The 16,923-nt window shown below is 41.7% G+C and overlaps 1 protein-coding gene across 2 annotated transcripts in view; it reads right to left on the minus strand.

Annotated features, from left to right (window-relative positions):
* Positions 1-769: 769 nt before the first annotated feature.
* Positions 770-16,923, minus strand: part of jhy (junctional cadherin complex regulator) — a 30,455-nt gene continuing 14,301 nt past the window's right edge. For both annotated transcript variants that reach the window (XM_020463779.2, XM_031807678.1), the window contains exons 3-7: positions 9,477-9,587; positions 7,509-8,429; positions 3,691-3,777; positions 2,698-2,838; positions 770-1,906 (exon numbers count right to left, since the gene is read on the minus strand). In XM_020463779.2, coding sequence (XP_020319368.1) covers positions 1,691-1,906; positions 2,698-2,838; positions 3,691-3,777; positions 7,509-8,429; positions 9,477-9,587 — 1,476 coding nt within the window. In that variant the 3' untranslated portion in view covers positions 770-1,690. The remainder of the gene's footprint in view (positions 1,907-2,697; positions 2,839-3,690; positions 3,778-7,508; positions 8,430-9,476; positions 9,588-16,923) is intronic.

Below are 16,923 nucleotides of genomic sequence, written 5' to 3' on the forward strand. Positions count from 1 at the left end.
TAGGCCGTGCGGAAGGTGATCAATTAAAAGATTAAGCGTTTTGCAACACATGGATGCATCTGCATTTGGACCTAATAGTGGGGCCATCAGCTCATTTTCAGGGGCCTGCCGCCTACTCACATCAAAGCATGCACGTCTGCCCCGGTTATTCCAATCGGCAGAAAGGGATGCTAATTTAGCCCCCTTCATGTGTGGTGGTGAGACTCCTTCAATTAACTAGATTTCTATGGAAAAAGAGGGGTGGGGGGAAAGATGCAAAGAGAGTTGGTCTGGATAGGCAGTGTTTCTCATTAGGTCCGGTATTTATTATTACCCCCACACATCTGAGGCTTTAACACTAAAAACACAGTGCATCAAAGATGCCATGATGGGTTAAATGGGGACTATAATCTAATTAAAATATTACATAGGAGTAAATAGCTCTTTGATAATGATCTGACGGTTCTATTAAATACATGGGGGGTGCTTGAGATTTTGTTTTATTGGGGGGGAATTATCACTTTAAACTACAGAGAACTAGTTTACAGACCCTAATCAGGTGGCCTTCAAAGGGTCATCTTTGTTTGACCCATTTGTATCTGTGAAGTAGCGACTGGGGGATACAGGGAGAAACTAATCAGGCATGGAACAAAAAGAGCAGATTATTTCAGATTAACAGTACAAACCAGGTGCGTGAGAGGGTGAAAGGGGACAAATTGGAAATGTGGATAAAATGCCAAAGAGTGAATTACCAACACGTACCCCCCAAAAATGAGACAATATAGCAGAGTACCGGAAGCTTTTTGATTTAATGACGTATTGTTGAATTTACAGTGGATGTTTCAATGTCAAGTGCAATCAAAACAACAGAGAAAAACAGGTGGAGTACACTGTACTGTTTCCCAAAAAAAGTACCAATGGTCTACCCACAGTATTTTTACTCAGTTGCCTACTCCTTGTCATCAAACAACCTACAAGCTTTAGGTGTACATGTTCTCTCAGATTGTAATATTGCACTATTATGTGTGATATTGTACTAATATGTGTAATATTGTACTACAACAACAAACCATATGTGTTATGCCTGAATTGACTTGAGCAGCTGTACTGTATTAGACATTTTCAGGTCATGTTCACTCAGGTCATGACTCATGAGCAATTGTAAGGTTAAGAATATTAGCAGAGAGATATTCAAGTACTTGAGGATTCATCAATAGCCAGAGCATGATTTATCTGAAATGTGTACAAACCATTTGCATATTATTCAAACATCAATATATTACCTTATTATCAACTGCAAGCTAAAAAAATCCACTTGGTTTGGGATTACAGTACTATGTTTGCCTATAGTGTAAGTTACGGTATGGTACTGAATAAGTACCATGTTTACCTATGGTTTAAGTGCATCAAATCATATGATGAAACACGTAAGCTATGTTTAACAGCAACACTAGTTGTTAAAAACTTTCATACAGTAAATGCTTATGTCATCAACCACAAAAAGACAGGCTACACTGTAACACCTCAAACTGCAATTATAGACACAAGCATTAATGAATGATTGCTGCACTAATCCCCTGCTTATTCCTCCATATTGTCTATATAGTCCATATGCTGAGTTTCTTCAAAAGTCAAACAGCCATGTCAGCTTTAAGGGTGACTCCAGTTGGGTGACTCCAGTGTGCTGTAAAGTGAATGGGCCGGTGCTGTGTCAGATGGCATGCACCACATTGGCCACAGTCTGTTTCTCCTGCTCGTGCCGTTTCCTCAGGGCCTCCACTGTGGCCAGCTGGGATAGGTCGAGGCCCTCCCGGAGGCGAGTGTTGCCCCTAAGGGACCCCTGGGCTCTCTCTGGCTCTCTGGTCTTGGGCTGCTGGGCCTGGGGCAATACCTTGGGCCTCAGGATGCTCCTGGCGTACTCCAGGGCCTTAAATCCAATGGAAATAAAAGGTAAAAATGGATTTAACACTGACAGGTATAATGAGATTAATATAATACTGTTATAATGCATTGTAAGACTTTCTATGAACATGTATGATGCTCTTATAATTTCCCATATCATCCCTCCTAACTAAATCACTGCCACCTTGAGTCAATAAAACACTTGACACAAAGACTCATGCTTACAAGTAATAAACAAGTAATAAAGCATTAGGCTTTAAGTAAAGTTTTACAGAAATATAGTTTGGAGACAGAGGGGCAGGTACAACTGCAAGAACTGGGGGAAAAAACGATGCTTTCAAATGGCCGATTGAACTTGGGGATACAACTTTGTGACAGAATGTTGATGTGTCTTTAATTGATCTCTGTCTCGCAATCAAGTGACATTTCAGTGCATGGGGATTTATTTGTTATCTGTAAATAACAAAATGGCGACTGGAAGTGCAATACAGACAATTTTCCTAAATGAGCCTATTGTTTCCCAGAGGATGCAGTAAGCTCATACATTGTTTCGAATTGTCTTCTATTATCTGAGAGACAAAGATACCACATTGTGTGATGGAGCAGACAGATAATGATGATGGACAAATTGACTGAGGAAACCGGGGGGAGATGGATGCACTTGAAGCGATGTACTCTCTCTCTCTCGCTCTTTTTTCTCTCTCTCCCTGTCGCCGTCTTTCCACCTCTGAATCTCCCTCCCCCTCTCTCTCCCTCTGATTTTCTCTCTGATTCTCTTTCTGTTTCTGATTCTCTCTGAGTCTCTTTCTCTGTTACCTTCCTCCTAGGAACCATGTTGTCCTTGTTGTTGCTGCCCACTGCGTTCCTGGCGGCTGGCAGAAAGGGAATCCTACTTATCTTCTTGTTCTGCTCGCGGATCACATTTGAATACAGCTTCTGTCGTCTCATTTTCTCGGCCTGAGCCACGTTGTGAATGAACAGAGAAAGAAAGAGAGGGAGATTACAAAAGAGTGGGTTTAATTAACTGAGCCATTTCTCCCTTAAGGCCCTATTCTCTTTGTATATACCTCGGCGGAGCCTCTCCACACCGCCCGACAAAATCAAATACAACAAACCATTCAGAAGGCCTATCAACATTTACACATATCATTCACTAATAGGGCCGACCCTAGAGACAGAGACGGCCTCAATCTAGTGCAAATTGGCCATACATGCTCACTTTTTACTCTCAGGGATTAACAAAAGATACATCAGACCCCAAATACCATTCAACCTTCCAGGGCTACTCTCATTTGCTTTGTGATTCCAATTGAATCTGTTCAGAACGAGACAAGTCTTTAATGAGAAACAGGGACAGAGGGGCGGGATATAATGGAAGCACAAAGAGGCCATTGAAGATCATCAGCTGAATAAAATGAAGCGGGTAAATGGATTTATGAAGCATCTAATCATTACCGTTGTCTGTTTGAGACCTACATTCCTTTTTTTTAACAAACACTTTAAAAAAGTTCAGATTTAAGATTGCTGAATAAAAAAGTATCCCGAGTGGTGCAGCGGTCTAAGACACTGCATTTCAGTACAAGAGGTGTCATTACAGTCCCTGGTTCGAATCCAGGCTGTGATTGGGAGTCCCATAGGGTGGTGCACAATTGGCCCAGCGTCATCCATGTTGAGTCATTGTAAATAATGTTATTAACTGACTTGCCTAGTTAAATAAAGTAAAGCATAGGGTACAGAATTGCTGTAAGCCATAGGAACATATTATTATTTGGTATGACAATTGGTTTTAAGATAGGCAGAGGCACTTACTGTAATTTCTGTGGTGGTGTAATCAGGCCCAAGGCCTCCAAGATAAACGTCCTGCTTCAGCTGCTTATAGTCCTTCAGGGTGTAGGCCTAGGACAATACACACACACACAAACACGCTACATATTATTAGATAATACTTATTATTAAGGCATGGAATGACATACACACACATTAAACTTTATATGGAAATGATGCCTACCTAAGTACAGAAATATCTATATTTTGCCTTTAAACAGGTTGTTGATAAGTGCCTGTATGTTTGGGTCTTTTGGTATTAAGGGGTGTTTGTATTGCACCCTGGGGAGTGGAGTCCCAGGGACAGGTTGACAGAGAGATTCTCTCTTCTAGGCAGAGAGACGAGGAAGCACCTTAATCCGCAATGTATTTCTGAGGTGCACTCGAGCAGCAATCCACAAACTGCCCCGGACAATAGGGGACTAATCATTCCAGATCAGACTGGCTCCTTTTAGAGGCTTAGGCCACTTTGGAATTAGCCATTGGTCATGGAGATGGCTTCCTGTTGAGTTTTTTTATTTCTTTTCAACCCCCTCCCATCTGCTTTCACATTTTTTGATACCCTCCACATTGGGGTGTTTACAAATCTACCCTGTAATCTTGTCAGACATGATGGCGAACATGGCAAAGTGGGGATATAGGAAGAGGAAAGGGGCAGGGGAAAGGCTAGTGGGGATACAGGGAAAGGAAAGGGGCAGGGGAGAGGCTAGTGGGGATACAGGGAAAGGAAAGAGGCAGTGGAGAGGCTAGTGGGGATACAGAGAGAGAAAAGGGGCAGAGTATTTGGTATTTTGGGTATTTCGTCCCCTTGGAATGAGCGCAACCAAAACAAAACTCATCTCCAAAATGGAATAATGTGCAGTCAAAATAAATTGTGAGCCAGGGCAACACATTGGCTAAAGGCAAAACACAAAACTCACTGACCGCCCACCCTTGAGAGACAATCAGCAACCAAGTTGTCCTTCCCACGGACATGTCTGGTTTCCAGGGGAAACGCCTGCAATAGCCGTAGTAACTTTCCTCTCGTTAGGAAAGTTACCACCTCACTGCGGAGCTTCTCTCTCTTTAAGGGTTCACTCGGTAGCATGTTGTTAAAAAAAATTCACTATAGGGAAAGGGCCTGAAAAGCGAGCCTGCAACGGGGACCCCAGAACGGGCAACAAAACCAGAACTTGGTCACCCACATCGAAAGTGCAGTTTTGGGCATTCCAATTGTACCAAATTTTTATTTGTACCCTCTCCAGATTCTCACTGGCAAACTCACAGATTTTTTTTTTTAACCTTTATTTAACCAGGCAAGTCAGTTAAGAACACATTCTTATTTTCAATGACAGCCTGAGAACAGTGGGTTAACTGCCTGTTCAGGGGCAGAACGACAGATCTTGTCAGCTCGGGGGTTTGAACTCGCAACCTTCCGGTTACTAGTCCAACGCGCTAACCACAAGGCTACTCTGCCGCCCCATATGAGATGCAATCTGTATCAAAAAGCGCTAACGTGCTCCAACAGATTTGTTTTTGTTTTTAACGTGTCGCCCTGCAACAACCTCTCTCTCAGCAAACTCAAAGGACCTCTGACATGATATCCAAACAGCACAAGAGGGACCCCTTCATCCCAGTCTTCCTCAAACTCAAAGCAGGAAGCTCTCAACATAGACTTAAAGGTCTGATGAAATCTCTCAAGAGCACCTTGAGACTCTGGGTGGTAGGTACTAGAGGGGCAATGGGTTACACCCAACTGTTGTAGCATTTGTTGGAATACCTTTGACATGAAATTCGAACCTTGGTCCGACTGCACTGCGGAAGTCCACACGTCCTCAATGGAATGGCCTCAAGGAAATGAGTGTCAGCACATATTATGGTTAAGAGAAACTGGTTACCACTCTTGGCTTTGGGCAAAGGACCAACACAGAGTACCAGAATCCTGTTGAAAGGTTTGTCAAAAGCAGGAAGAGGCAGCAAAGGTGCAACCGGTACAGCATGGTTCGGTTTACCCATCTCCTGGCAAACACGACAGGATTTTCAGTAAGACAGATGGCCTGCCATACTACCATCGTGAGCCAGCCTCAGTATCTCTTGTTGAAGCGTAACTGGAACGACAATTTGAGATACACTAGGCCAATCGTTTTGCCCGAAGTGGTGCAAGAATGCCATTTCCTCATTAAAACACCATCTCTGTCAAAGCAACCCACATAAACTTAATCAAACTCCTCCATTGGATGTATCTCAGCAAAAAGAGGGGTGAGGGAAACATATTTAATCTGTTCTGCAATCTGCTGCTTCCTAGACAACCCTCTCTTCCTTCAGTGATCCTACAAACTCACTTACCTTTGGGGTTTTCAAAGGAGAGTTCAACTCAGGAGGTTTAGCTAAATCAGGATCACCCATAAACGTCTCGGACAAATCAACCATGGTAGGATCGCTGACATCCTCCTCCACACTAGACTTGCTCCCGGTGACTTTCTTAGACATAGCACGTGTAACAGCAGGGATCAAGTCCATGGCTTTTTTTATTAGCCTGTGTGTTTATGCATCTTTCAAAAATGATTCCAGCAATCGTATAACCCCTCTAGGTGGATGTCAGTGACAGAAACACTACCACAAAAGTGTAATTTGAACACTCAAATATTTGGGCACAGCAGAGCTTCAGAGAGGTGACTAGAGCGACTACCATACTCATGGGAAACAAAATCCCATTACGTTCCACTGCAAAAATGTCTCTCAAACAGAAGGTGGAACTAACAGAGTCACTGACCAACAAACAAATCGAAGGGTTCTGAAAGACACTCATGGAGGTGTCCACTGAAAGTTCACTAGCAAAAACTGGAACTTAAAAGACACCCACCATGGGGCCCACTAAATTTGCCCAAAAAGAGGCAAACAAAAGAAAAACCTACACCAAACGTAAAGACAGGAAGCAAACCAAAAAGATGGCATAAAACAAAATCAGGGAAATCAGATAAAGAATTGTTTGTCTAGAAATCAAAATGGGGAAATCCATTTAATGATGTTAACCCTCCGCATCTATCAAGAATACTGGAGCACTGGGCCAGCCACTCTTAAATAGCACCAGGGCCAGCACAGGTGCAACACCTTCCCACCTTTCCACTAAAGTCCAACCTCAAAACATAAATGGAAAAGCCTGTAACAGTAATCAAATGATAAAAGTAATTTTCTCAGATTAATTGGTACCGTAAAAATAATCAGTAGAATATCTATTTAAGTTACCTACTAAATAAAAATAGTAGGCTACGTTATAACATTAACTGAGTGTTTTGTCTTAGAAAGCAAATGTCTACTACTGTATGTGGATGTCTCTAGTCTGTGCTACACTACCTTATGGGAGCAGGGCTGACTTTCTCTGTTCCTCAATGGGACACACCTGCAGGGCTCAAGATGGCCAACGAAAGAGGCTGTCATTGCATGTAAATGGATGTCTTTAGCCACCCCTTGCCTCCCTCTCTCTTTTATTCACCTTATTCTCTTACACGTCTCAAAATGGTTGTTTACCTCATCATCTCAATGCTATTAAGTGCATCTTACAGGCATTAGAAAATTAACCTGATGTAAAGGAGAACGTGAGAATGTCATCTCTGCCGTCAAAGAATATTGTTTGTGTGACTTGTGCAATGCTGATTATGCCCTCTGAGATTAGGCAAATGGCTGTCATGTAATTAGCCCGTTAACTGTATTGAGAAAGGTAACCATGCCCTGGCTTGTTAGTGTGGCAATTAAAGATGAACACACACATAGTTTGCTAAAGTTAACACACACAGGTGCACACACACAGGTGCACACACACACACCTTGTAAATTACTCTCTCTTTCAGTTGTTTCTCTCTCCTCATCTGTGCCAGGTAGGCCTCAGAGCTGCTTCTCTGCATGGAGGTGAATCTCTGTGCAGCTCTGTCATGGCCTAGCTCAGTGTCTCCCGTCGTTCTTTTACCTATAGGGGGCAGCACTGTGTAGGAGCAGGAGGAGTATTTTGTCTCTGCGGTGTAAGTAGACCTGTGACTATCCTCATCATCATACTGCAGGACAATGTGGTTTTCACGCTGCAATGGGGCGTTCTCCTGGTGCCAGAGATGCGGTGGTTCTCTGCTGCCCTGGCAGAGAGGGGGCATCCCTGGGAAGCCCTGACTGCTGCGAGAGCCCCGACCTGGACACAGTGGAGACACATCAGCCTGTGGAACCAAAGCCAGCTGTAATGAACCGTGGTCTTGGGGACAGGGGTGAGGGCCTGGGTGGGAGTAAGGGTTTACCAGGATGGTGTTCCTAAGTGGTACATTGGCGTTAGGGCTGTATCCGTCTATAGACTGTGGCTTCATTTGGGGGCTGGGGCCACTACAGGGCTTGGGTATGGTGAGAACGGCGTCCTGGTGATTGCAGTGCATAAAAGCGAGGAACTTGGACAACGTGTTGATGTTGAGGTGGATGGTGGGGGACTGTGTTAAGGGGATGCATTGGGGCTGGTTTGGCTGGGTGTCCAGTATGCTAGACTGGGAATCTGTGTCACTGAGTGCCTGGAGGTGGGGTAAGTGCTGGGGTTGGTGGTGGGGGTGGGAGTGAGCCTGGGTCCTGGCTGCAGGTCTGGTGGTGTCGGTGAGGGGGCTCAGGTAGCAGTCTCTTGGCCTGGCTTTGACCCCCTGAGCCAGGAGTCTCTTCTCACTGGGGGGTTTGGGATTCACTCTCTGCTGAGCTTGCTTTTCTTTGGAGATCTGAGTTACCTGTGAGTAGGGGTTGGAAAAACAGAACTCACATTTAGAATAACAGCAACCAACAGGCTAACAGCAATATGATCAACTCAACACTGACAATAAGGAAAACAAAAGATACAAGTTCAATATCAATGATGTAGGTAATGGAGGTCAAACAAGTTGTGAAAATCAGGACTTCCTGCATTGGTTAAAATATACTAACACTTGATTGATGAGTCACATGTAATACATGTAACAAGGATCCTATTTAACAAAGGAAAATAGGGTAATAACCAAATATTTAAGAGCAGGAGGATGCCAATGTACTGGAAATGTTCTTTCATTGACAAGATATCATATGAAATACGCTTTGGAAAAAGACATCAGAACGTACTTCCCATGATTGAGAAACACCAAAAAAATACACTTAAAATGTTTATTATAAAACATACAATTCTAAATTTGTGAACAACCTAAGTGTGATGTGTTCCTTAACTCAACGTATCAGTGGGACGATGGCTGGAAGATTTTACCCACAATGTGGAAGAAATACCCCTCTTTCCTTATGTAACTGATGCTTTGTGGCTATTGTCATGACCAGAGAGGGCCTTTCATGTTATGTTGGAGATTCTCGTAGCATGGCCCTCACAAATTATTTTGCCGGGCTCCGAGGCAATGTGCCTCAGAATCTATTGCCTCTGATTTAGCAAACACCAACTTCCCCTCATTCTAATGGGAAAATATTTACAATCCTCTCCTCTACCATGGCAACATTAGGGTGACCGCTCAAGTGCTCAAAATAATGATGTTTCTCCATTGCCCTCACTTTTTCCTGTCTGTAGAGGCTTCAGTTTCAGGACAGTTTTTGGGCGAAGGCCCTATTATGCCTCGACAACTCTATCAGACATAGATTGGGTCCGTTGTGGGGGTAAAATTAAAATCCCAGGTGACAGTAGTGAACCCAAAAAGAGCAGAAAGCCCCTCGCTAGCAGTTATGCGTTATAAGGCAATTGGGCAAAAACACACAGGAGAAAGTGAATGAGATCATAACATGAAAAGGAGTGGAGAGGGTCCCACCTTGAGTTGCTGGGTTTTCTGGAGCCACCTCAGCTCCGGGTCTGAATTGTCCCCTTGGCTTTCCTCCTCCTGGTTCCCACCAATGGTAATCTCCTCTGTAGTATCGCAAACCTTTGGATAGAAAAAGAGGAGAGTGGAGCAAAAAGTGTCATTCAAAATGAATGAGCTGCTCATGGAACAGATTGAAAGACTTCAGGAAAATGTTGCTAAAAGCTGAGTTTGCTGTCTAACACTTGTATGAAAGCCTACATCGTTTGCATAAGAGGAAAGCAAATTGGAGGTCAATATTTCACAGCACAATTAACTGAGTTAAACAATGACAGTCCAGTCAGGTGCACAATACTCAAAACTGCCCAATATATATAGTGCCTTCAAAAAGTATTCAAACCCCTTGAGTTTTTCCATATTTTGTTATTCTAAAATTGATTAAATTGTTTTTTTCCCCACTCATCAATCTACACACAATACCCAATAATGACAAAGCAAAAACAGTTTTTTTTTTGTGCAAATTTATTTAAAATAAAAAACTTAAATATTACATTTACATAAGTATTCAGACCCTTTACTCAGTACTTTGTTGAAGCACTTTTGGCAGCGATTACAGCATTGAGTCTTCTTGCGTATGACGCTACAAGCTTGGCACACCTGTATTTGGGGAGTTTCTCCCATTCTTCTCAGCAGATCCTCTCAAACTGTCAGGTTGGATGGGGAGCATTACTGCACAGCAATTTTCAGGTTTCTCCAGAGATGTTCGATCAGGTTTAAGTATGGGCTCTGACTGGGCCACTCAAGGACATTCAAAGACTTGTCCCGAAGCCACTCCTGCGTTGTCTTGGCTGTGTGCTTAGGGTCGTTCTCCTGTTGGAAGGTGAACCTTTGCCCCAGTCTGAGGTCCTGAGCAGGTTTTCATCAAGGATCTCTATGTACTTTGCTCTGTTCATCTTTGCCATGATCCTGACTATATAGAGAGGTGTGTGCCTTTCCAAATCATGTCCAACTAATTGAATTTATCACAGGTGGACTCCAATCAAGTTGTAGAAACATCTCAAGGATGATCAATGGAAACAGGATGCACCTGAGCTCAATTTCGAGTCTCATAAAAAAGGGTCTGAAAACGTATGTAACTAAGATATTTATGCTTTTCTTTGTAATAAATTTGCAAACATTTAGAAAAACTTGTTTTCGCTTTGTCATTATAGGGTATTGTGTGTAGATTGCTGAGGATTTGTTATTTTTTTAAATCCATTTTAGAATAAGGCTGTCATGTAACAAAATGTGGAAAAAGTCAAGGAGTCTGAATACTTTCCGAAGGCACAGTATCTTATTTTCCCCAAATAATGACAACAGTCAAAATAAAAATATTATTTTGGGAGGAGGCCTTTTGAGGACACTAAACTGCAGGCTTAAAAAAAAAGATAGTACTGATGTTTCCCCTAACCACCAAAACTACTCTGCTCTGTCAAATCTGTAGCATAGGTGTAACCTATATTTTTTTCAAGTAGCCTGCCTACAATCAATTCCCTCACGTTTTGGCCTAAGCTCCACAAACCCTCACATCCATTCTCTTTCATTTTGTACTGTAATGCACCGTTTTTGAGAGAGAAATGTATTCAGCTAATGTCGTAATGAAAATCATTTAGTTAACTTGGGTCCCTCACTCTGCGTCCTGAGGACAATCTGAGAGGATCAATGGTATTGACAGGTTGAGGAGTTTCTCATTAAATGCCACTAATTCTGGGAGAGTGAATAGGCGAAGGTCAGAGAGAGTGAGTGGATGGAGTTGTAATATATCCATCAATAAGTGTGGCGTCAAACTGTTCTGTCTATCTGCTGAAAGGCCAGGTATACGGGGAGCTGGGCTGATAACCCAATGCAGTGTCCTCCCTATCTGGGCAAGAAGGCACACAGATGATAGCTAAGCGGTGGCAAAAGCAGAGCCGGTGTTGTAGTACAAAGCTAATGAAAGAAGTAACTGAATTATATACTATTTTGGTAAGAAGACTGACATTTTAGAATTACTATCATGGTGGGATTTGGTTCATGTGATATTATGGCCTATTCAGCAAAAAAAATGGCTGCCAAAAAATTGAAATAGGTTTTATGAGCAGTAGCATCACTTCTCAATGTGAAACTAGAGAAAACTAGGCTTATATCGTATCATTACCATTTCAATGTCAAATGTCAGAAAAACTATTCTGCTTAAATACTGACATTTGAGGGGTGGTTTTGTAACTAAGTTAGGTGTTGATTATTTGGCACATAGAACTTAAGGTGATCCTGACAGTGTCCAGATCATATACAGTGGGACAAAAAAGTATTTAGTCAGCCACCAATTGTGTAAGTTCTCCCACTTAAAAAGATGAGAGAGGCCTGTAATTTTCATCATAGGTACACTTCAACTATGACAGACAAAATGAGAAAAAATCCATAAAATCATATTGTAGGATTTTTAATGCATTTATTTGCAAATTATGGTGGAAAATAAGTATTTGGTCACCTACAAACATGCAAGATTTCTGGCTCTCACAGACCTGTAACTTCTTCTTAAAGAGGCTCCTCTGTCCTTCACTCGTTACCTGTATTAATGGCACCTGTTTGAACTTGTTATCAGTATAAAAGACACCTGTCCACAACCTCAAACAGTCACACTCCAAACTCCACTATGGCCAAGACCAAATAGTTTTCAAAAGACACCAGAAACAAAATTGTAGACCTGCACCAGGCTGGGAAGACTGAATCTGCAATAGGTAAGCAGCTTGGTTTGAAGAAATCAACTGTGGGAGCAGTTATTAGGAAATGGAAGACATACAAGACCACTGATAATCTCCCTCGATCTGGGGTTCCACGCAAGATCTCACCCCGTGGGGTCAAAATGATCACAAGAACGGTGAGCAAAAATCCCAGAACCACACGGGGGGACCTAGTGAATGACCTGCAGAGAGCTGGGACCAAAGTAACAAAGCCTATAAACAGTAACACACTACGCCGCCAGGTACTCAAATCCTGCAATGCCAGACGTGTCCCCCTGCTTAAGCCAGTACATGTCCAGGCCCGTCTAAAGTTTGCTAGAGAGCATTTGGATGATCCAGAAGAAGATTGGGAGAATGTCATATGGTCAGATGAAACCAAAATAGAACTTTTGGGTAAAAACTCAACTCGTCGTGTTTGGAGGACAAAGAATGCATCCAAAGAACACCATACCTACTGTGAAGCATGGGGGTGGAAACATCATGCTTTGGGGCTGTTTTTCTGCAAAGGGACCAGGACGACTGATCGGTGTAAAGGAAAGAATGAATGGGGACATGTATCGTGAAATTTTGAATGAAAACCTCCTTCCATCAGCAAGGGCATTGAAGATAAAACGTGGCTGGGTCTTTCAGCATGACAATGATCCCAAACACACTGCCCGGGCAACGAAGGAGTGGCTTCGTAAGAAGCATTTAAAGGTCCTGGAGTGGCCTAGCCAGTCTCCAGATCTCAACCCCATAGAAAATCTTTGGAGGGAGTTGAAAGTCCGTGTTGCCCAGCAACAACCCCAAAACATCACTGCTCTAGAGGAGATCTGCATGGAGGAATGGGCCAAAATACCAGCAACAGTGTGTGAAAACCTTGTGAAGACTTACAGAAAACGTTTGACCTCTGTCATTGTCAACAAATGGTATATAACAAAGTATTGAGATAAACTTTTGTTATTGACCAAATACTTATTTTCCACCATAATTTGCAAATAAATTCATTATAAATCTTACAAATGTGATTTTCTGGATTTTTTTTATCTCATTTTGTCTGTCATAGTTGAAGTGTACCTATGATGAAAATTACAGGCCTCTCTCATCTTTTTAAGTGGGAGAACTTGCACAATTGGTGGCTGACTAAATATTTTTTGCCCCACTGTAATTAGGAATTAGAATACTAGAATGGACATTAACCTTCTTATGATGGGATAAAGGTTAGCCATTTTGTTCAATCATGGTTTGCCAATGCTGTGATAAGTTATTGTGTAAAATAATGAATTTCAAGAATGTATCTGCACTGTATGTTTGTTAGCTAGCCATCTAGCCAGCCAGTTTTAGAGTAATGATTCCATAGATTTTTCTAATTAACTGCCAATATGCCAACATTCCATTCAAATAATGCTGTCACTCCACAGCGGTACATTGTCTGAAATCAGTTGATGATAGGACTTAGACAAGTTGTAAATGCAACAAGTACTGATATTGTATCATATGAGAGCACTTACATATTTCCAAAAAAACAAAAATATAGACATGTATGGCCTGTTTACACGTATTTTAGAGGCTATTTATACAGAAAATTGGTGAAAAACCTGTACAAACTATTTATAATTATATGGCAATATTTTAGGTTGACAATAAATCTATTACACAATTTCTGATATATCACATGCCTTACTTTTATTTTCCTGCATAAGTCAAATCAAGACGATGCCTCTACTGCCATTAATTCCAATTAGACTGGTTTGGATTTCTCCCTGACCAATATGGCTACCATTTTCATACCATCCTGGAACTTTAAGGATTTATGACATAGACCCTCTAGTAATTTAATAGGCTGTCTAATGGTCCAGGTGTTGTCCTGTCTGTCCCCAAGCCTGACACTGGTGGAGCAGCAGCTGTTTTGTGTGTAGATCAGTAACAGGTGTCAATGACTCCACCAATGACAGTATCCACCTACCCACCTCTCAATCTCCAGCTTTCCCATGGCAAGACAGGACCACAACCTCTGCCCGTGCCCCCTGACACTGCCTTTTGTCACCCATTATAAAAATCCCAATCAATTGGAGCCAAATGATCTAAGCCAAATTGCATTTTGAGCATTGTAAGCTGTGTAATATCTATTCTGCTAAATTGGGGCCCGTAATTGCCCTCCTCTAGGCGAGACGAGCCACAACAAATTCCAGGCAATTGGGCATGCCATTTTACCTTGAGCTGCCCAGGAAACATCCGTTTTTGCAATGAAGACTTCAAAGGGCCGCAGATCTTGGATTGCTATTTGGTTGCTATTGTGGCCAGGCCCAGGCAATCTTGATTAGGTGTTTACACTGAGGTAGGCTATACAGTGGCCGAGAGCCCCCGGGAAGCTTTGGTCTAAAACTATTAAGAGATTGTACATTATGTCCCATGGCTTTGAAGTGAGGGCCTGAGAGACAGGCGAGGGACTCAGCGGGCTGAGTGCAATAGCTGAAGATTGCTGCTGCTACTTCTGTCTTTATCAAAGGGGACCACTGCTGGAGCCCATCGTTGCTCCTGACACTCGCCGGCTACAAGGTTGCCGCATTACAAGATTGTGTACATTTTAATAACACTGCTAATTATGCAAGTTGGTTTCAGACAGTCTTGTCTGTCAAAAATCAAATGGGGCCTTTTAAAGAGAGCATAAAGAGCATGGTTAGCTGGGCTTGGATAATGATGGTGGTGAAACTGATGCGATTTGTCTAGGGAATTGGCTTCTTTTGAAGGACATTGTGGAGAAAGAGAAGGAAAAATCATATCAGAAAAGAATGAGTAGGCCTGGTAATCATTATATAATGACTTGTACTTGTTCTGTTGTTTGAAAATTGAGCCTCCATCTGCGCCAATAGGTTATCCTTATACAAATGATACAACAACTAAACCTTATACAAATGTTCTAAGAATGTTGGACTGCTTAATTTCATGGTGCTGGATTGCATCAAGGAGGCGGTAACACAAACTAGCCTGATCATTCTCAAACGAATGCATTAAAATTCAATTTAGCATACAATGCATGCAAATTGGTGACTGGAATCTTTATCCACAATGTCACCCGTCGAGTAAAATATGTTGTGTGGTTAGTAGTAGTAGCAATGAGAAAACAACACGCTAAGTCAAAGGAGACTGGCAAAACAGACAGTTTAGGGGAGGGAGAATGCCTGGCTCTGTTTACATGCCACAATGCTAACGGCTCTTGACTATGCTAATCTGGATGATACAAGACATTGTGACAGGCCTAGGGGCTCAGATGAGTAAATGGTAGACGGGGGAAAAGGGTTTAGTGATATAGCTACACGGGTAAGCATACAGTGTACCCCAGCACAGAGGGAGCAGGCTACCGTCCTCAGCCAATTATGCGTCTGTGCCAGGTGCAGGGGGATATCTAAAAGGCTATTGGTAACCATGCCTCTCTGATGTTCTTAATAGCTACTGCTGTACAGATCAACTCATAATAGGCACTAGATAGGCAGACATGGCTCCCTTTTCCTTCTCAGAGTGGATAGCAAATGAAAACGGCATTGCTCCTGCCAAATTAATTTCCCAGACTAGGTCAGAGATCACTGCTGCATATTCTGTAGTTTCCATGTGAGTCGACAAAGAAATGAGATATTCATATCTTGGATGATAAAAATGGACAGGCATCAGTCTGGTTCGATAGAAAAATGTAGCCTATTACTTTCTTTTATTTAAAAAGATATAAGGAGGAACTAGGAAGATATGTTAAAATATTATGATTAAGGAAAGGAAGCCTATAATCTGACTCATATTTGCCATTGAGAGGATTCAAAAGATAACATACATTTGAAGCAGACCATTTAGACTGGCATCATGTTTAATATATAGGAACACAATTGATATGTTTAGAGAAGGCTTTTGCCACCCCCCCAAAACAAATCAGAAGAGTGTGAATACTAAGGCATCTGTGTTGGATCATGTAATGTTGACAATTGCTGTTGTCGCCTCAACTAAAGTCTGTTTTCTCATATACAGTGCCGTGCAAAAGTTTTCATACCCCTTGGATTTCTTCACATTTTGCGTTACAAAGTAGGATTAAATGGATTTAATTGTATTTTTTGGGTCAACAATCTACTCAAAATACTGTAATGTCAAAGGGTCAAAAAAATACTAACATTTTTTTAAAGATTAGTTGAATCTGTGCTTGAAATTCAATACTTGATTGAGGGACCTTACAGATATTGTATGTATGGGAGGAAGAGGAATCATGCCAACCTCTATCATTTCACACAGAGTAAGTCCATGTAATTTATTATGTGATTTGTTAGGCCAAATTTTACTCCTGAACTAATGTAGGCTTGCCTGAACAAAGGGGCTGAATACTTATGCAAAGACTATATTTTAGTTATTTAATATGCATTAATCTAAAAAAGTATCTTATTTTTCTTCCCCTTTGACATTACGGTATTTTGAAATTAAATCAGTTTTAATCCCACTTTGTAACACAATAAAATGTGAAGTATGAATACTTTTGCAAAGCAATGTAAATGTTTTATGCATTTGAAAACTCCACAATAATAACCTAATTGACCAAGAGAAAAGAAGGATGCTTGTACAGAATAAACATTTTCCAAAACTTGCATCCTTTTTGTAACAAGGCACTAAAGTAATACTGCAAAACATTTGTTATGTTAGGGGCAAATCCACATTACAGAGTACCACTCTCCATATTTTCAAGC

The sequence above is a fragment of the Oncorhynchus kisutch genome, linkage group LG28, assembly GCF_002021735.2.
Source record: "Oncorhynchus kisutch isolate 150728-3 linkage group LG28, Okis_V2, whole genome shotgun sequence".
NCBI lineage: Eukaryota > Metazoa > Chordata > Actinopteri > Salmoniformes > Salmonidae > Oncorhynchus > Oncorhynchus kisutch.